This window comes from Danio rerio, chromosome 8 (assembly GCF_049306965.1).
Source record: "Danio rerio strain Tuebingen ecotype United States chromosome 8, GRCz12tu, whole genome shotgun sequence".
In the NCBI taxonomy this organism is placed as follows: Eukaryota; Metazoa; Chordata; class Actinopteri; order Cypriniformes; family Danionidae; genus Danio; species Danio rerio.
In genome coordinates this window covers 57,827,311-57,849,391 of record NC_133183.1, presented here as the reverse complement: position 1 = coordinate 57,849,391, position 22,081 = coordinate 57,827,311, and the positions used below count along the sequence as shown (strand labels likewise).

Sequence of the window (22,081 nt, the reverse complement as noted above, 5' to 3'; positions counted from 1 at the left end):
TTCAGTAAACATTACTGTTAATAAATAAGGTTTTTACCATAGTACTTCTTCAGTCTTTCACTATTAAAATCACATTTTACAGAGTATAGAATTTTACTCTGTCTGTAAAACATAACAGAAAAAGTACTGTCAGCTCATTACATGGTAATTTACATGACCAACCCAGACAATATATCATTTCTAACTACTCAACTTCAAAAGCTGTCAGAGCAGAGATCAAGGTCCCATAATGCAATTCAACAGTGTAAATAAACCGAAAGCAACCATGAATCCCAAAAACAAAGGAAGCTGTTTTATTTATTTACAATTTTATTTTCAAACTTTTTTAATCTTTCAGTCAGAAACAAACATTGCCATTTTTGTCAAAATATGCACTATAATATAATGATGAAAATACTTTACACACTAGCTTTCCGTTTGCTACTGCTACATGCCAACACACAAACATTTGTGGGTATACGACAAGAAACCAAGACCAAACTACAGCAAAAGATGTTACAGTATCATTGATACTATATCTTTCCATAGATTTTTGTTCCAACATTTGTAGTTCTGTTTGGGTGAGCAAACTAACAATAACAAAGTAGCGATGCTAATGACAATTTCCAGTAGCCTAACAATAGCATAGCATTTTTAAAACAGAACTGACTTTCTGTAGCTAGCTGTTCAATGATTACTGGTGAAATGTGCCAAAGACTGAAATGCAGATATTCAGGTAACGAACACACTAAGTGAAGTGTACAACTACAAAACAACGATGCTAAATTTTTGGTTACAGATAAGAACATAGCCAGAGTTCGCAAATATCAAAGAAAACGACTAATGCTATAATATGCATGCCAGAACAGTAGTTGGTAATTTTGTAATGCAATGTGTGTATTTATATTACACCCCACACCAGCTATAGGGGGAGTGGATAGACAGTGATAGAGCCAATTCGGTGGATTGGGCCAATGGATGGAATTTGGCCATGAAACTGGGGTTACACCCCTACTCTTTACGTGAAGTGCCATGGGATTTTTAATGACCACAGAGAGTCATTACCTCAGTTTAACGTCTCATCCAAAAGACGGCGCCCACTGAGAGTATAGTATCCCCTTCACTATACTGGGGCATTAGGACTCACACAGACCACAGGTGGAGCACCCCCTGCTGGTCTCACTAACACCACTTCCAACAGCAACCTAGTTTTCCCATGTGATCTACTCGCTTGTGTACTTACAGCTCTGTATGCTATGACATCATCATTTTCCAGCCTGATCTCGTGAGGAAACGTAACTACAGTATTTTACATTTTGTCAGTTTAGTGGCTAATTCGTAAAAGTTAGGTCATACGAAAATGTACGATTTTAAAAAGACGTGGCAACCATTCCATTCCCACCCCTAAACCCAACCGTCATTAAGGGATACCCAAATCGTACTAAATTGTCTACGAATGAGATTGTACGATTTCATACGAATTAGACACTAAATCAAAAAGTTACGAATTGATGTAAGATAGCTTTGCATTTTCACAAAATTGCTTGGTTGCTGTTGTCGATTACTGTGTTATCTTCAAAAACTTGCATTTTGAAACTATTTTCAATCGCTTGGGTTTTCAGACCAATAAAACAATTTTATTGTGTAAATAAATAGCAAGTTCTTTTGGCTGGGTTATTGTAATCAAATTGTTGGGGTTAAATAGTGCCATTTCAATTTAGTTTCAAAAATGAACCCATTAAGTTTGTTCTTATTTGACCCAACATTGGGTTAAGACAACCAGCATTTTTTAGAGTATACTTTAAAATGTGCATCTTTAATATAATATCACAGTATTTAGCTAAACGACACTTTTTTTTTTGTAGTTTTCAACGTTGTTTTTTTTCTTTTTTTATAAATATTCAAAGGTTGCAGGAACCAAAAGGCGCGACGCGGTGGTGCAGTAGGTAGTGCTGTTGCCTCACAGCAAGAAGGTTGCTGGTTCGAGCCTCGACTGGGTCAATTTGCATTTCTATGTGGAGTTTGCATGTTCTCCCTGCGTTGGCGTGGGTTTCCTCCGGGTGCTCCGGTTTCCCCCACAGTCCAAAGACATGCAGTACAGTTGAATTTGGTAAGCTAAATTGTTCTTAGTGTATGAGTGTGAATGAGAGTGTATGGATGTTTCCCAGAAATGAGTTGAATTTGGAAGGGTGTCCACTGCTTAAAACATGTTGGTGAAGTTGGTGGTTCATTCCACTGTGGCTTGTTTTTCTACTACAAACTGATTGCATGTAATAAAGTAGGCTTCGGGTTTTGGGAGAGTTGTTTACACCTAACAGGCTTGTTAGTTGTCATAGCACTGTCAAAACTGACAGCTAGTGGGGAGTGGTTAGGAATGTTAGCCACGCCCAATACCTCAGACAGATGTAATCTGAGAATTTAACTGAAAACAAACAGAAAGTGCATTTTCAGATTTCGATTTTTGAAAATTACAAGAGCAAACTTTTTTTTTCTTAATAAAATGAACAGATGATTTGTTCACCTTAAAACTAGCAATGTGAGCTAACAAAGTCAATATGCTTAGTTTTGATTTCAGCATACTAAAGGTTTAAAAAGTTGAACAAACAACCCTTCTGATGACGGCTATAGCATGTAGCTTCTTCAACTCAGAGTTCAAAGCTTGTGATTTTTTTTCCTCTCGTAACTTTTAAACGTTTGATGTGCTAAAGCCGTGACTGACAAAAAGCTATATTCAGGTTTCCATTTGGTTTCTTGGGACGCGTCAGACTCCAGTGTCGGATGGCTGACAGAGGCGGCGAAATATCCAGGGGTCAGATGCGCGGCTGATAACGGCCCCTCAGCTTGACTGCCAGAGATGGGGCGTCTGCCCAGCACAAAATGCCATTTGTTGTCCATCACTCAGACACCGCGAGTTTAGCGGCCGGCGCTGCGCTGAAAGGCACATTCACACAAGCTCACACACTGGATGTTTTTGCAATTCAATATTTTCACACACCGCCTCGTCATTACGCTGGAACCGGAGCCTCGCTGGAGAGAGCCTGTGCTTTCACGGACAGGCAAATCGCAGTTCGAGATTGAAGTTAATAGCCCATCTTGAAATGTTTTGCTGACTCCCTAAAAACCCCTTCTCAGCATTTCACTAACAATCTGACGAGGGCTTTCGCTTTTTTTTTCTTCTTCTTCTTTTGACCGAATAGAAAACACCCATTTGCCACATGCTTTAGATCTAGTAGCCAACCTAATGGTGACAGTAAAATGCAGATTTTTACATAAAATAAATAAAGCACATTCTTCTGTCATCGCTTATTCAGAATTTACTAGTTTCAAAACTTTTGTGAGTTTCTTTCTATGTTAGACTCAAAGTTAGATATTTTGAAGAAAGCTTTGAACCATTGACTTCCATGGTATTTGTTTTCCCCACACTCTCAGAAAAAAAGGTACACAGTGGTACAAATAATGTTCCTTGAGGAACAGTTTTGTACCTTTGTAGAAATCGTACCTTATTTGGTACAGAAAAGTCCACTTATAATACTGTTTTGTACCTTTTATGGTAAGCTACACAATTGTTCTCATAAAAAAAGGCACAAAAGTGTTGAACAACTCCTTCTTTATTACAATACCTATGAAAATATGACTGGAAAGGCAAAGGGATTTTATGAATTTCCATATTAAAACATGAATTGTCATTTAAAAGCATTTTTCAAGCAAATCATAAACATTAATTATTAAGTTCTATAAAACAAAACAACTGGTAAAACAAATGTATAGCTATCCGCTTGTTAAGTGGTGATGTGTTTGTGACGTATGTAATACTGTTTCCGGGTCCAAGCTGCAATTCACTTGAGTGGAAAAATCATTCGTTTATGATCACTTTTTATTCATATCACACATTAAAGTTAATTTTACATGAAGTCATAGTGTACACAACAATCTCTGGGCTTGCTGCATAGCAAATACCAAAATTTTAACAATTTATAAAACAATGAATCACTTTCTGGCCATTGGATATTAGACATGGACATATATATTGTGATCGTGACTTTCGAAAGTATATAATCGCTTTGTAAACGTTTATGATTACCATTTCATGAATCTCCCCATTCAGTTGAATAGAGCGCTTGGACCCGGAAGCCGCTCCGCGTGACGTCACACTTAACAAGCGGATTGTAAACTAAACATTTAAGGCATTGTAAATTAATGTTTGGTAAGCATTTTTGACTGTGTTAAGGTACAAAGTGTCTTGTCACTGTGGTGGAACCTTCATGGATCACATTTGTACCTTTGATTAAGCTACAATATTGTATCTGCAGGTTTTAAAAACCATGTAATTGTTGGTTTCGTATGGTGTCCTTAACCTCCTAGGGCTTAGTGGCCACATACGTGGACAGCACATTTTAGCTCTTAAGTGGCTATTTAAAATACTTTGAATGTTTTATATTTTGTTACAGACATACAGAGTCATCCTGCAACTGTTTTGCAGCATATGAAATGTCCCAAACAATATTTTTAACTGTCCAAAATGGGGGAAAAGAATTGTTTTTTCTCTCTGAAAGTCAAAAGTGTTTTATGTAAATTTGGACCACGAGTTTACATATATGGACATCATTTTTCTCTAAAAGTGCATGATATCAAAAGATAATACTTGGGTTTTTATTCTAATTCGATTCCAATAAGCCCAAATAGCAAAGATAGAAATAAAATAGAAAATGCATGTAAAAAACACCTTGGGCCTTAAGAGGTCCAAACTGCTACTGTACTAATTTGTTTCTTTGTCTTAAGGTACAATTCTGTTTCATAAAATGATACTGCCCAGTGACAAGGGTTTGTATATTCTTTGGTACAACCTTGTACCATTTTTCCTGAGGGTGAACTATAGAAGTCAATGGTTACAGGTTTTTTGCTTTCTTCTGATTTCTCCTTTTGTGAGTAAATTTTCATTTTGAGGCAAACTATCCTTTTAAAGGTATTGGCATATCATTATCACTTTCTATTTTAAATATTGATCTGCAGATCTTGATTTACTACAAGATCACATAAATAAGAGCATAAATGCTATGAAGTTTAAATGAATAGTTCAGCCAAAACTAAAAATTCTGTCATCATTTACTCATCCTTAACTTGTCAAATGGTTTGATTTTCTTGTTTTTCCGTTTAAACTAACACAAAATAAGTTAATTTGGTAAATGTTGGGGTGGCTCAGTGGTTAGCACTGTCGCCTTACAGCAAGAAGGTTCCTGGTTCAAGGACTGGCGAGAAGGGTATAAACGGAGCCAGCTCCAAGTGGACTGGAAAACCTAGAGTTTTTATTTATTTATTGTCTTGTACATGACACGAAGACCAATATTGTGCTTTATGAATGTCTGCACCTACCCCAACCCTAAACCCAACCTCTAAATAACCTGTTGTGTTTAATTAACGTCTACACCTAAATCCAACCCTAAGCCCAACCTTACAGTAACCTGATATGTTTTATTAATATCTGCACCACATACATCACCTAAACCCAGCCTACTTGTGGTTTAAGTCCCTCCCACTTGGAGGTCACCCAACCTACTTGCAGTGTAATCCCTCCCACTTGGAGGTCTCCGGGCTGCAGCGATACCTACTTGGTCCCGGCTGGGTCAGTTTCATTTATATTCTGTTAGAATAAACTAAATTGGTCGTAGTGTATGAATGTGTGTATGGGTGTTTTCCAGTACTGGGTTGCAGCTGGAAGAGCATCCGCTGCATAAAACATATGCTGGAATAGTTGGCAGGTCGTTCCGCGGTGGAAAATAGAGACTAAGCAGAAGGAAGATGAATGAATGAATGACACATGTTAGAAACTTGTTACCATTTACTTCCATAGTGTAAAAGAGATCAATGCTCAGCATTCTTCCAAATATCTTTTTTTTGTTTTAACCGAATAAAGAAACCTTTAATTGTTAGGAATCACTTTAAGGACGAGAAAATAGTGAGTAGATGTTCAGTTCAGGTAAACTATCCTGTTTTTATATAATAGTTAATCTGTTAAAAAAAAAAACATGGCCGAGGTTAGTGTGTGTGTGTGTGTGTGTGTGTGCCAGTAATGATTTGTTTAGGATGTCGGCCTTAAAGTGGTTAAAGAAAATGGCGGCAGCTTGAGGTTTTATATATTTTTCCAGTAAGCCGCACTGTAGTTAATGAAATTTAACACACCAATAGAGCCGCCTCTCCCTCGAGAGCAAGCGCTTCATAATCAGCATGCCAACACTCTCGTTTTTTTTTTTTTTTATGAAAACAAATCGCAGCCGGGGAGATGGACTAATTGTGTTGCGACGCAGAGCAAAGAGAAACAACCATTCCCGTAATTAAGCCAATTTTCATGGACAAAAATAGTTGAAGGGGGCAGTAAGCAAGCATTCACTGTGTACCCCCCTCCCCAAACCTCCCTGCTCATGCGTACAAAGAAAAGTTGAGCATTAAGCAAATAAAAGCTGAGAAAGTCAGCGGATAATGATGGTTCAATTACAGTGCATCCCAACATACCGCACCGTCCAATTATGAAAAATGATGATGGGCTGACAGAGGTCTTTTGCAAACATGAAAGACGTTTTTATCAAAGCAAATCTATGAGCACTCTGTCTCTAAAGTACAAAACGAGTCTCTACCACTGCCATTACGGCGCGTCATGCCGTCTTAATGAGACAGAGCTGCCCATCTTCCATCGTAATGACAAAAGATGGAGGACAGAAGATGAGTTTAGGAGATAAATGTGGAGGCCGGGCCCTTTGAAAATGGTAAGTTGAAAGTGAGCGGCGAGCGGTAATGCCCCACTCGAATTGGTCCATTGGGGAATGACATCCACTCTCTTATCGCCAAAAGGATGCAACATCAAACAGCCTACGGTAGCTGCATGGGAACTTCGGCGGGGATTTTTTTTTTCCAGCATGCGCGTACTAAATGTCCTCATTTCATGGGGTGAACTGGCACTCCAAAACATCAAATTGGTTCACTTGAAGGGGGGAATTGTGTTACTGTACACTGAAAAAAACTGTTTTAATAATAAAAACTGTTTATAATTGTGTTACTGTACACACAAAAATTTTATTTAGTAACGTTCAACTTAATGTGTTTGTTTAAAGGGCACCTATTTTACCTTTTTTACAAGATGTAAGATAAGCCTTTGGTGTCTGTGTTCAGTTTCAGCTCAAAACACCCATCAGATAATATATTATAGCCTCCAGAAGCTGCCGATTTTGGTGTCTGAATATATTGTAGCTGTTTTCGTAGCCTGTGGCTTCAGATGCTGCTTCTCCCTGCCCACCGTTCCAATGTACGTGTTTGCTTCTCATGCGTTACGTCAGATAAACAGCAGTCAGTGATCAAAACGGGTTTGGATAAAGCTGATATTTAGTCACTGGTCAAAAAAAGCAAGCAAGTTTATTTGATGTAATTGTGGTGGAGTTTATTCAAGCCTTTCTGAAATGATGAGTCACTCACAAATGCCAATATGACATAGTGATTAGCGGTTAAGAAATACATACGATTTTACTGTCTTTTATTAAAAAGCTCTGTTTTAAAAGCATTTAAAACTTATAAAATCACAGTGAGTTGTGTCATATGTTTTCATCTCAGTTTCTTTGCAAAAAAAATGTTCTGTGGATATGTGTATACATATTTTAAAAACATGGAGCCTGTCAATCAATTTGGTGGCGGGGAAAACCGCCCTCCTACGTCATGCTGTGGTGGGCCTCAAAATCACAGTGATTTGGTTCATATTTTAACTTCAGGAAATTTTAAAAAGAGACTTGTTGTGTTTATATCACTCCAACATGACAGTGGACACACTGTACCTACACACAGTTCTGTCCAAACAGCTTACAAAAGTTAATTTTCATCATAAGTGCCCTTTAAATTTAGCCCATATAAATGGCTTGCAACTACTTACCTTAAAAATTTTGTAAATCCAATTAAGGTTTTTTGTTTACTATTAATATAAACTAATTATTGTGAGTTATATATAGTATTGTGAAATATATTTGTAAATCAGCCGTTTCACATATTTTGTGATTCATGTTTTGTTTATTTATGCTTTTGATTTGCATTATGGGACCTTGATGTGTCTTTTCACAACATTTAACCTTGAAAAGATTGAAAAAGTTCTTAGTTTTAAGTGATATATTCTCTAGGTTGGTGTTGTATATTTAGGGTACAAAAACCTTGCCAGTGCAGTTTCTGTTATTTTACAGACTCATTTCTCTATATATTTTTAACCACTAAAATGTCACTGTGTTAAACTGTAGAGTTGAATATTCTACATCAAAAGTCGACAGAGCAGAGATCAACATCCCATAATGCAATTCACAACCATAAATAAACAGAAAACACTTGTGAATCACAAAATACGGAACCTGTAGATATATTTTTACAGTGTACATAGTTGACTTAAATGAAAAATAGTATGTTTCACTAATGTTTCTTCAAGTACATGACGCTAGTTATGTAATGATTGTAATTATTATAATCGTTATATAATATAATTAAGGTTTCTACTCCAGTGACTCATTGGTGAAACATAAATGGTAGCTTTCATAAAAAAACACATTGTAAAAAGCAATTATTCACTTTACTAAAAGTCAGCAAACCTATTCGTAACTTAATTCATTCATTTAAGCTTAAGCTTAGTCCCTTTATTTATCGCTAAAGCGGAATGAACCACCAACTTTTCCAGCATATGTTTTACACAGCGGATGCCCTTCCAGCTGCAACCCAGTACTGGGAAACACCCATAAACTCGCATTCACACACATACGCTGCAGCCAATATAGCTTATTCAATTCACCTATAGCTCTATGGACTGTGAGGGAAACCAGAGCACCTGAAGAAAACCCACGCCAACACAGAAAGAACATTCAAACTCCACACAGAAATGCCAACTGACCCAGTCGGGGCTCGAACAAGTGACCTGCTTGCTGCAAAGCGACAGAGCTAACCACTAAGCCACCTTGCCGCCCCCTATCTGTAACTTGTAACTGTTAAGTTGACTTAACTTTTTTATAACTATGCACAAGTTTACTCACTTCTTTAGTCAATTTAACTAACTGTGTTAAACGCAATGGATTACTTACTTTTAAAGGAAGTAAAGTCAACTAAACTCTTTTTACAATAAGAGTAAAGCTGAACTTAAAAGCAAGTAAAGCAAAAAAAAAAAAAAAATATATATATATATATATATATATATATATATATATATATATATATATATATATATATATATATATATACTGTATATAGCATTATGGATGTGACAATTGCTGTAAAAACTCAAAACATAAATTCGTATAGTAAGTATATGTTAACATTATATTGAAACATCTGTTTATATTTTGCAGAACAACTGATCACAGAGTTATGGGACCAGAAAAATTTCAATCTGTAAACATGTTTTGTACTTGAAATGAGGAAAATAAACAGGAGTTATGGATGTGACAAAAAAAAAGTCTGCAAGTTTGCAGTGTACAACATACTTTGTAGAAATTCTGTGAATTAATCTGCACAACCCAAAAGAAACGATGATAATCAAAAGGAGAAGACTTAAATTGCTATAAAACAAAAATGATTGGTTTTATTTTATTTAATATTTTCACATTTATAAGGGAAAAAGTGCCAATATGGATGTGACATCTCTCCGTTATGGATGTGACAGGTGTAAAATTGCCACTTGTGTGATTTTGGTAAACCAAATATAATAGTTTGAAAACATTGACAGATGCGTTTTTGAGTATTTCTAAAGTACTGTACAATACTTGCTTACCAAATAAACCCAGAAACGTTTTCCGTATTTTACTAAAAACCTAGTTTTTTTTCATGGCAAGGTTGACAATTGCATTGAACCGCTCATATATATTTTGGATTCTGAATGGCTTTCCCGAGGTAAATGTAACATGTTATTTGTTAGTTTACCAGCAGTTTTGTAAACTTTGTGTTTGAATGTTCAGCAATAGCATGAGATGTATGCAGTGCAGTGTCCTTCAAAATAACACTACACTGTAAAATATGCTTGGTTCCACACAACTCCTTCATGTCATCCCAACACAAATCAATTAAGTTAACCTTAGAGTTTTTACAAATTTAAATGGATTGATCATAAAACTATTAAGTTGTCCTCAGAAAAAACTTAAGAATTGTGCTGTTTCAACTCATTGTAAATAAGTAGTTTAATCAAGCAGCAATTTTTTTTTTTTTTTGAGTGTGGAAGTTTGAATCAAATATAGACAAGTCTAATTGTTGGGTTATTTTGTTTTTTTTTTTGTTTATTTATCACAAAAGCTGGGTTTGATGATATTTTACCCAAAATTGAATTGAGACAACCCAACATCATTTAGAAACATGATTGACTTTCGTTGAGTGCATGCTACTTGTTCAAACGACTTATTTAAAATGTTATATAGCATTTAGTAATTAAGAGTATTTTCAATAGAGGAAATACAGGAAAATATAATATAGCTGAAATACAAAAAGATAAAGTATTGTGTTGTTTCAGCTCATTTAAATTAGCTGTTTGAACAAGCAGCATGCATAATTTATTTGAGTGTTGGGTCTGGTCACCCATGGCAATTGTATTATGTCCAGACGGATTCATACACAAATTATTACTACTGTATATAAAAAAAGTCTTTTTTTTTAACTTGACAAATTCTAGTGCATTTTAAATGAACACCCAAAACAGGTGTTTTTTTTATAACACACAGTCATGATAAATAATCCGAGTTCGCTTATTTTTCAGCTTATAGATCGTCAAGCTTTTGTAACAATATTAATTTGGCTCTGCATTAATTCTCAGCACAGCTGGGTGCCTCGAAATGCTGGATGGAAACTTTCCTGGCACCTTCCGGGCAGGAGTTACGACACCAAGACGTTTTACGGCCTAAAATTAGCAACCCTGAACACATGATGCAGGGTTAATTATTTCTCACAGTCCTTCCCGGTGGGTGTACAAAGCTACTTTTTTCCCCTTGTACAGTATCGACTAACTCCAGCAAGAGAGCTTTCAGAGGTCGTAATGTAGACGATGTTTCATTGCATTGTTTCATTGGGTTTTTGTAACCCTCCTGCTGTTGAGAAGAGACTATTGCATTTGTTTGTGTTTCACTTATATGAGAATATGTTGAGTTGAGGATTCTGATCCTATCTTTTTCATTCTTAAAAATCATTTGGATAATGTATTGATTGTTGTGTACAAAAACACACTGAGATAAAAAAAAAATTGTACTGCGTTTAATTGTTTAGTTGAATCAGATGAAATGTTCAAGTCATCTCAACTTACATTATTTTAAAAATATTAAGTGAAGTTTTTTTTTTATATATTTCCCAAGTTATGTGCAAGGAAATTTTCACAGTATTTCTGATAATATTTTTTCTTCTAGAGAAAGTCTTATTTGATTTATTTTGGCTTGAATAAAAGCAGTTTTCAATTTTTTAAAAGCCATTTTAATTAAAGTTTTTAGCCCCTTTAAGCTATATTTTTCCGATAGCCTACAGAACAAACCATCGCTATACAATAACTTGCCTATTTAGCCTAACCTGCCTAGTTAACCTAATTAACCCAGTTAAGCCTTTAAATGTCACTTTAAGCTGTATAGAAGTGTTTTGAAAAACATCTAGTAAAATTTAATTTGCTGTCATCATGACAAAGATAAAAGAAATCAGTTATTAAAACTATTATGTTGAGAAATGTGTTGAAAAAAATCTGCTCCCTGTTAAACAGCAATTGGGGGAAAATTAAAACAGGTGGGCTAATAATTCTGACTTCAACTGTATAATAAACATATGTGTTAAAACCTGATTAACTTATTAAACCAAGTTAAAGTAACATAAAAACCTTTGTTGTAATGACTATTTTGTCATATCATTATTTACAGTGCCAGTAACAAAGACTCAGTTCTCGCCATTAATAAAACCATTACCTATATAATTTGCCTCAACAAACTCCTAATTTGCTGCTTATTAATAGTTATTAAGGTATTTGATTTGATATTGGAGAGGTAGATTGAGATCATGCAGAATATGTGCTTTATATGTACCAATAAACGGCCACTATTTCTTAATTGGCTAATAATAAACAACTAGTTAATATTTAGAATAAGTATAACTAAATAACTAAAGTGATATATGTATTTATATATATATATATATATTTATATATATATATATATATATATATATATATATATATATATATATATATATATATATATATATATATAATGTGTGTGTGTGTGTGTGTGTGTGTGTGTGTGTGTGTGTGTGTGTGTGTGTGTATCGTTTTGTGATTGTCAAAGACTCATTAGCCATTGAATAACACTAATTATACATAAACTGTCTATCTTTCATAGAGTGGTTTCCAAACTTGATGAAGCTTTTCAAAACATATTGTGTAGTGGTACATAGTGATTGCTGGCATTTTTGTTTTATTTGTGCAAATGCAAAGAAACATTTGTACTGAGAATTTGCCCAATGTTATGGCTGCTAATCAAAAACGAGAGAAGCGAAGAAATATTAATAACTGATTATATTCCAGTCAGGGTGTGTACTTTATTTCCTGTAAGGTAGTTTTCTGTGCGTTAGAATCAAAAATACATTCTGTCATAATCTGTAGATGTCTTTTTTTACACCTAATAATTTAGTCACTTAACCAACTTTAGCGTTTCCTTCACACAATAACAAGTTACATATACTTTAATGGTTTCATTAAATTCTTAGGATCATTTAAATAAACCAATGTGCATTACTTTTGCTCGCTACAATATAGACCATGTCGAGGGATGTAAACAAAAACAATGCTCCCAACATATTTCCTGTTTTACATTTTGAATTTCTATAGCTTTCGAGAATCCAAAAAGAGACAAATATTGATAAATAATGTTATGATAGCTGTTTTAAGGTGAAGTTAGGATTGAATTGCCTGTTGTTGCAGTTATGAAATAGTTTGATAACAAGCAGGAAATGTTTATGGGCCAATGACCACATTGAAATGATCTATATATTTAATATTTCATCGTTATTTTTGATCATTATCAATATGAAACCATTTGACCAATAGTTGCCTAATGCTGTTCTATAAAACCCAGCTAAAAAGAAAATAAACAGCATGACAAAAAATAAATGAAAGTTATTCAGCACTGGGTTGCCAAATAATCCAGTATTTTAGAGCATACGCTGTAAAAAATCTTGGGTTCAACACAGTTCCTTCATGTTGTCTCAACACAATTGTTTAAGATAAATTAATCAATTTTACAAATTTAAGTAGACTGAACATAAAACAATTAAGTTGTCCCTAAAAACACTTTAGAGGCGTGTTATTTCAACTCATTTTAAATAAGTAGTTTATTATATTCGCGATAATTATAATCATAATTATTGAATAAACATACACTGTAAAAAAAAACATGATATGAAAAAGTCATGAAAGCAAATGCTTTAGGTTGCTTCAACTAATATTAATCAGCTAATTGAGTTTTAACTAAATTTTTTAAGTTATACACAGTTTACCATTGCTAATCCACAATGAATACAATACTTTTTGAATAAACATACACTGTAAAAAAAACAATACGACAAAAAGTCTTGAAAACAAATGTTTGTTGTACGTTGCTTTGACTAATATTAATCAGTTAATCGAGTTTTAACTAAATTTTTTAAGTTATACAAAGTTTAACGATGCTAAAACAAAATGAATACAATAATTACTGAATAAATGTATACTAAAGAACTATGACAAAAAGTCATGAAAACAAACGTTTCAGGTTGCTTCAACTAATATTAATCAGTTATCGAGTTTCAACTCAGTTTTTTAAGGTATACAAAGTTTAACATTGCTAAACCAAAATGAACACAATAATTATTGAATAAACATACACTGTAAAAAAAAACATGACAAAAATTCATGAAATCAAATGTTTTTCAGGTTGCTTTAATTAATATTAATCAGTTAATCGAGTTTAAACTCAACTTTGCTGATTGAACTGTAAAAGTTCCTTTGATTCAACTAATAAAATGTCAGCAGAAAGATTTTTTTTACAATGTAGAAACAACAACTACACTCTAAAAAATGCTGTGTTTCACACAATTACTTCATGTTAAAACACAAATAGTTTAAGTTTACTTCATTGTTTTTGCAAAATTAAGTTGATTGAACCTACAACAATGAAGCTGTCCTGAAAAAACTCAAGAATTGTGTTGATTCAGCTCATTATTAATAAACCGTTTGAACAAGTAGCTATTTTTCAAGTGTATAAAGCAAATAAATCATCCAAAAATAAATTACCCTAGAGAGTTCGACAGACATTTACAACAAAAAAGAAAAAATGAGCTATACAGTTCACTCAAACACCTTAAAAAAAAAAAAAAAAAAAAAGTAAAACACTAGAGTGTCCACTTCTACGGCCAAGGATTTGCAGACAGCCCGGGCTGTAACATGATAAGCACGTCTCTCTCGCAGACATGGCTTTAACAGTTCTGTAATGGCTGTCTTTTCCCCTACTGCATGCTGCACCCTGCTCTGCTCCACTGCCAAGGGGACGTTTCTTATATATGTATTTCCATGTTTTTCTTCAAAAACAAATAAAATGCATTATGCTGGGAGGAAACACGGCAAAGTCATCTTTAAGGTATGCACATGACTGCCAAAAGAGTCCAAAAGTGACTTTTCCAGCAATTGGATGAACGAAAAAAAGGGTGTATAGTGTGGCAGAGAACAGCTGAAACAGTGTTTAGCCACACGCAGAAAAGGCCCTCCCATGAGCGAGTCACGGTGATGTCATAAAGAGGTGCCACAAGTGAACAATAACAGCGCAGTACAGTAAAATAAGTAGAATGAATGACGTGTGACAAATGTGAGCAAGGTTGAGTTGGAGCCGCCTCACCTTTGGGAAGCACAGGGCGATTGGCGCAGGCTCAGGTGGGAAACGGTGCCAGCTCTGCGTGCGTTTCCATAAGCCACCCATCAACCTTTCCTCTCGCTCAAGATTGGGGTTAACTAAGCAGACCCTCTGGTCAAAGGCTGCCATACAAGCTCCCGTCGAGGACGAATGTGTGTGTGCAGTCTTGCACACAAATAAATCTGCAGCATTATCAAACACAAGGTAAAAGTGGTTGAATTAGGATTATTCCATCAGTGCTAAAGCAAGGATATGCTCACCTGTTTCTGAACAGTACTTCAGTGACACTTATAGTGAGAACTTCATATCAAACACAAAGCTAAATCTCTACATTTATGTGTGAGGAGTTATACATCTATATAACAGCCCATGCTCTATTTAGTCTACTCGCCAGATCTCATATTTTGTTTTAGCTTGAAGCTAAATGTCAGCCATTTTGCCTGTAAAAGCAGCAGTTTTGAGTGCTGACAGGCTGTGTCTTCTAGCAAGACATCACACACAGCTTCCATTGTTGCTTTACAGTGTTGTGGCTTGATTTTATTACTTCTGTCAAAATACAATATAGGCTACACAAGAGATTTTTTTTGGTTTGTTATCCATTGCTATTTTATTTCTATGTGCAACTTTTTTCCCCTTAAAGTCACAATGTAAACAACATTGGAACATTGGGGGGGAAGAAAAGAAAACCCTCATTTTAGGGGAAGGGAGGGGGGAAATGAGTGTGACCCTAACATGAAATACAAAATCTATGTTACTAAAATGTCAAAATTAAATACATTTATTATAAACATATGCATTAGCAATCTAAAATAAATCCAATGCATGTATTATATTGCATTAAAATATTCTAAACGCCTCATTGTATGTTCGCACTACTAATTATGAGTGATCTAAATGTTCTCAGTGACGTCATTTTACTGTATGCATATTGTCGGTCTACTTTTTTTCTTGGAACATAGCCGAGCTTCATTTGAGGTTATTGGCTGGAAACGTAACTCAAACTGCTGATTGTTTTTTAAAAATGGGTTACAGTAATATTATAAATACAGTTTAGAATTAAAGCGTATATAAAATATGAAATATGCAATAGCAAAAGGGTTAGTAATCGTTAAAACGCATTATACAAAGAGAGATTGTTTCATGCGAAATACGGTGACAAACTGATTCCTCTGTGAAATTGCGCTTAAGATTCTCGTGTGATAATTATACAAAGGGTAAAGCTTGAACAAAGTGTCCATGTAAGTGTACTAATTTACCTCATAATACTCGTTTTCAATCAAAAGGCTTTAAAAGCTCCTCGAAACAAAAATGAATGAAGGGCCTAACATTACAAATCAAGCTCTTGTAAGTACCTGCGTTTATGGGCTCTTGATTCGTGCACTATTAGCAGATGATCCAGCCGCCAGATGGGGGTTTGAACCTCATATGGATCCCATATTAACCTATTTTAATATCGCGTAATTTAATGTAATTGTGGCTTTAATATTTGGCACCATTGAAGTGTGAAAAATAAATAAAACCATGGCCGTCGATGTCTCATTAAAAAATGTATCACATTTAAGAAGCTTCTCGGCTATGCCTGCAATTCCTTTTCATAATTACGAGACGGCAAACTGTTGAGCAATAGTAATAATAATCATTTAAATTATTTATAATATTAAATATATGATATTTAATAACAATTAATACATTTAAAAAATCATAAATCGTTCTGTATATTAGTAATATTTTTAATAACTATTATTTAATAATAATATTGTTATTACTGTAAGCCCCCTTAAACATATAACTTAAAATTAATGCAGATAAATAGGAATATCATAATACATGTGTGAGGAACTGAACTGGAACACGGGAACCCGCTGACTCTATAACTAAATGATAACGCGGATGGAAAGTAGCCATAAGTAAATATGTCGAATATGAATCTGGAAGAGCAGAACACTGATTAAAAAAAGAGAAAGTGAGTAATGTATAAGCTATGTGAATACACTTTAATGAGCGCTTGTGTTTTTGAGGGTTGAAATCAGGGCCCTCAACATTCTCCAACACAAAAATGAAACCATTATATTTGCAATTAATATAGCCCAACTTTGAATGTAAATTAAATAAAGTCTTATATATATTGTTTGAACACTTAGGAGAGCTGTCGTGCAATTGACCTCCAACCCAAAACCGAATTAATCTTGACCAACAGCATAACAAGAAAAAAAGGACAGTCTGACCTTTTCTCGGAAGTAATCGCAATACACGTTTCATGTGCAACAGACATTTTAAAGTTAAAATATCGAGGCCCAGGTTTATGTCCCGAAACAAACTGAGGATGCACGGTAATTTGAATCAACAGGTCACCAGGCCTAACTACATTTGTTCAAAACACTTAAAATGTCTTAATATTTTAGTAAACATCTTAAATAATTTCGCTGAAACATTTGCGGTGAGCATCAAACCGCGCATTTTTGCTGTAACTCCACATATGACTTGCTCGGCTTTTCTTTAGTTAAGAAAAACATTTGGGTAAATTAAACAGATTAAACAAATGTTGTGTCATCACATAGCTCGCTATTTAATTCGTTAGAATTCTCAAAGAGCGTTTTAAATGTTTAATTATTATGTAGCGATTTGGCACATGTAATAAAGCCTTTTAGAATTAATTGCATAAGTAATAACTATGTTCAGATTGCACTGAAAGCTATAATCGCATGCAAAACTTCTCACAATTCCTCGGACACTCGGTAAGAAAACAGTTAGCTCCTAGACCATACCTAATGCTAACAAGTCGGAATACAAGCGAAAGCCAAACAAATAAACAAACAAACAAGCAAAGACATCACGCTAAATCCAGAGGAGATTTACACACTTTTCCTCGCCTCAGAAAGAGTCCACAAAATAGCTGAGTCTGTTTTCTTCGGTATGACACATCTATGCATTATTGATTCGCCATTTGCAGATGAAGCACACCGAACTGCGACAGAGCTCACAACACAAATATTCCTCCTAATTTAAAATAAACGTGAAATTTGTCCGTATTTGTTTAATATTCCTTCTTCTACATGGCATCCAGTGGGCAGGCTGAAAGCTCAGGAGATCTCCACGCTCGCTCTGTGCGTCCTGGGGTCCATGAGCAGTGCTAGAGCGCCCACTATTTCAACAAGCAGGAATATGATTTCACAAGACCTGGAACCACTCAATAAAAAAGTTACTATCCCTTTCGACAACTCTTCGCTAACTTTCGTGTAACAATTCTCTACGGTTTCTCGACTTCGCTAAAACAAGAGAGCGAAACAACGCGGCGTGGAAACGCTCTCCTGACCATTTCAGCCAAAGCACCATCACACAAACGAGAAACTTCTGAACAAGCACACTACGGCAGCATCTGGTCTAAAGGGTGGACGCGCGGATCACGGAGAGTTTGAGCGATTTCAATGCAACTGAGAGCTGGAAAACAAACGCACCGGACAAAGACGCGCTCTCAGCAGGAACTGATCAATGAAAATGACACTTTGGTGATGTGCGCAAGGGTTCAAAGTACCGTGCGGCCGCTCGGGAGCGAAAGAAGCGCAATAAGGACCTACTTTTGGCCAGTTTTCTCGCCCTCGCCTTGGATCTCATCTTGTCGGCTTGTAGATTCCTCGCGTCCTCCTTGAGCTCAGAAGCAGCAGCAGCGCTATCTTCATCTCACGAGCATTGTCAGTTTGGACACCTTCGCACATGCGCACAGGCCATTCAATCTGACACCCTCGTCAGGGCCAAAAAACTTTCCAATGTATTCATCATCATCACTTTTTGTCCTATCGTGTCTCCTTTAGATCACTTATCTCTTTCCCTCCTCCTCCACTCGCTCCGCAACATCTCGGATCGCCCCCCACCTCCCCTTCTTGAGCCCTCCAAGAGGAATAAGTGCTATTTTTCAGGGACCTGCGGAATCCGGTACCACACTGGACATTGAATCCTGGACGGGGTCAAGGTCGCAGCCCTCACGCGCAAGGTAATCACGAGCATTTCATGCACCCAATCAATACGCAACTATTTAAAGCATAAAAACTTTGTTATAATATGTGTAATTACGTTAAAAAATGCATAAAATGTAATTTACTGTTATTATTATTGTTATTAGTATTATTATTATTGATGTTTTATTTGAAAAAGAATATATACGAATGTCATCTGCGCATAACTCTAATATTGTATTTTATTGTAACAATCTTACCCTGACATTGATGTAAGAGTATTGTCGAGTGCCTTATATTTATATATCTGAAAACTATTAACATTATTAATTTAGGTGCGCTCCATAAATAGGTAAAAGGTGTGTTCAGTTTCAATGTTGCTATTGCCACCCGAGTCAGCGCGCGCTAGACTCAGACAGCCAGCAGCTCCCGCGTGCGTGCTTCTGTGTGTGTGTGTGTGTGTGTGTGTGCGTGCGTGTGTGTATATGTGTATGTGTGTGCGTGTGTGTGTGTGAGGAGAAAGAGCAGAAATACAGTATGAGTGCATGCGTGGGATCCGGGCGGAAAAGGTATGCATTTTAACTCTCTTTTGAAACAATGCACTTTCAGTCTTAGGTCTAGATTAGGTTATGTACCACGCTATACGTCGTTGAGGCTGTTTATGTGCAGGTAAACCCGGCAGAGTTTGACAAGGCAACCGATATTCATTTGTGTAAGTATACGTGATTCTGTTAAATTATTTTTTTGCACGTAAAACAAAGTATAGACTACTGTAAGCATTAGAACTGCAATCATGTTTGCATGTGCTCAATCAGTGTATTTTACCGGTCATCTTAAAGGCTGTATATGCGTGCTGTCAGAACCATGCTTCGGTAGTCCAATAGCAGGATCAACATCTGAAGTTATTTTCTGCAGTTGGCACGTAAAATCGGATATGTTGGACTTATTAAACGATACATGTCAGAATTTCGCCGACAGTTACTATCGGGAATAATATGGTTTTAGCATTTTGCGCTAACTTGGACATTAAAATTGCATTTGAATTATTTTAATTTTTTAAATATAATAAAACCTGATTTTTGGCGCTTTTGACACATTCTGTAATTATACATTAGGGCATTATTATTATTATTATCATTATTATTATTATTATTGCTATTATTATTATTATTATTAATAATAATAATAATATTGTTGGTTTTGTTTTATTGTTTTGTTTTTGGGAAGTCACATTAAACTGTATTATTTCTCTTTGTCATTAGAAGACCATTATTCTACAATAAACAGATCTCATTTTGTCATCAGATCCCGTGGGAGAATATGGGATCGAGCAGGTGTCTTTCAAGGCATTTAAAGCAGCTATTAACAGTAATGCATGTGCACTCACTTTGAGGGTCGCTGTCAGTCTTTTCCGTTGGTAATAATGTGTGAGCTTATCACTATATTGAAGATGATATTGAAGTCTGAGCCGCTGACAAATTAAAACCAATGCATATTATTGTTTATAAATACTGTAAAATTTGTTTAAAGCAATGATTATTATTATTTTTAATTATTTGTTTCAGACATGATAGATAATGATGTATATATACATAATAATGTAATAGGCCGTAAAAGGCGCGTAACCCAACACCACATTTTTAATTCATGCGTATTTTTCTTCTCTGAGAACTAAACAGTGGATTGCTGGCATTTTGTGCAAACAAACTCCACAACCTATTTCATTTATAAATGAAGTCACAATTTCGCATTTCATTTTGGCGAATTAAAAAAGGCTAAACTGATTATGAATGAAATAATTTTAAACATTTTCATATAAAATCCTGCCGTTTATTTTTCTTAAAGAAGTAATCTTAAGCTCCCCATTCTTAAATGACATTTACTGGTTTATTGATTGACTCCGTATTAAACGTTTTGTCAAGACATATCCGCTTGACACGAAACATATTGTTGATAAAATTCATGTGAATGAAATTATTTTACGTCTTCGGGAAACAATAAGACAGATGATAGCCCATTATATTCCCCATTATGCATAAATTATAATTTATGGAGGTTAAAACTATGACAATATTATTATTGTTATCATTCAGACAATTTTGCATAAAGCTAATTCAGCTGCTGATTTATCTTATAGCGCGCAGATTGTTTCAACTCCACAATAAAACAACATGCTGGTTTTTGTCCTTTCACTACACATTAATTCAAATGAAAATCTCTCACGCATCGGGCTTGACAATTTCTTTTCTTCATAAGGACCAACACCTTTGTAAAGGCGTTTAACTGTAATTACAGTTGTAAAGAAAAGTGTTGCTCCTCATCACAAGCTCATTGGGGAATAGTTTTCTGCGTCATTTAAGCGTCTGCCTTTTTACGAGCTCCTGGAAACGTGACGGCCATGTAACCACGCATTTGGACTATTTTCTTTCCAGATTGTTGCCATTTTCCTGTGGTTTAGCGCAGGAAGGGAGGGATGCTGGCCCAAACCCCGGAAGAGAGGTGTTCTGTAAACCAGGCCTCAGAACATCCACCTTGAGAACTGATGTCAGCAACATATATTGTATTTATTTATTTTATCAATAATTTAATAAAGAGGTTTGTCAGTTGGGTATATCAATCACTAGACTAAACAAATCCCTGTTATTTTATTTGTTTGAATATGTCTACAGTTGTAAGTAGGGTTTTATTAAGTGAAATAAAATACATACAGGCACCTATTGTCTCATTGTCATTGTGTTGGATTAAACACTTCAAAATGTTTATACAAACTTTAATGGTTTCATTAATGTTTAATACAAATAGGCCCTACGGAACTTATTATAATATTACTATCATTAATATTTAATGTTTTATTTGTATAGAACGACAGATTACAGTAACCCCGTTAAAATCCGAAACTGTCTAGTTTTGCCATTAATTTATTGGATTAAAAAAGTATAACTATTTAAAATGAAATAGATAGTTACATTAATATGCCAGGGAGAGGGAGGAAGGGAGAAAATTTTTATATATATATATATATATATATATATATATATATATATATATATATATATATATATATATATATATATATAATCTCCGATAAATGAAACCGATTAGATTATAGATGGATAAGATTGGGAGTGTCTGTTGTTATTGCTATATAGACTACGTTCGTCGAAAGCTAGTGAAACCAAATCTTTATTCATGGTAGGAAAGGGCTCGGCTTATGTGTTACGCACTGATAGGATCTCACCACACTCAATATGT

The 22,081-nt window shown here is 35.1% G+C and overlaps 1 protein-coding gene and 1 long non-coding RNA gene across 23 annotated transcripts in view; one reads left to right on the top strand and one right to left on the bottom strand.

The window, feature by feature from the left end:
- prdm16 (PR domain containing 16) overlaps positions 1-18,580 on the bottom strand; it is a 476,324-nt gene extending 457,744 nt beyond the window's left edge. For all 22 annotated transcript variants that reach the window (XM_021478491.3, XM_021478494.3, XM_021478492.3 and 19 more), the window contains exon 1: positions 18,455-18,580. In XM_021478491.3, coding sequence (XP_021334166.1) covers positions 18,455-18,491 — 37 coding nt within the window. In that variant the 5' untranslated portion in view covers positions 18,492-18,580. The remainder of the gene's footprint in view (positions 1-18,454) is intronic.
- A 234-nt stretch (positions 18,581-18,814) lies between these two features.
- On the top strand, positions 18,815-21,542 carry LOC108190986 (uncharacterized). Its single transcript, XR_012384762.1, has 2 exons — positions 18,815-19,541; positions 21,262-21,542. It is a non-coding gene; the product is annotated as an uncharacterized lncRNA (long non-coding RNA).
- Positions 21,543-22,081: the final 539 nt, after the last annotated feature.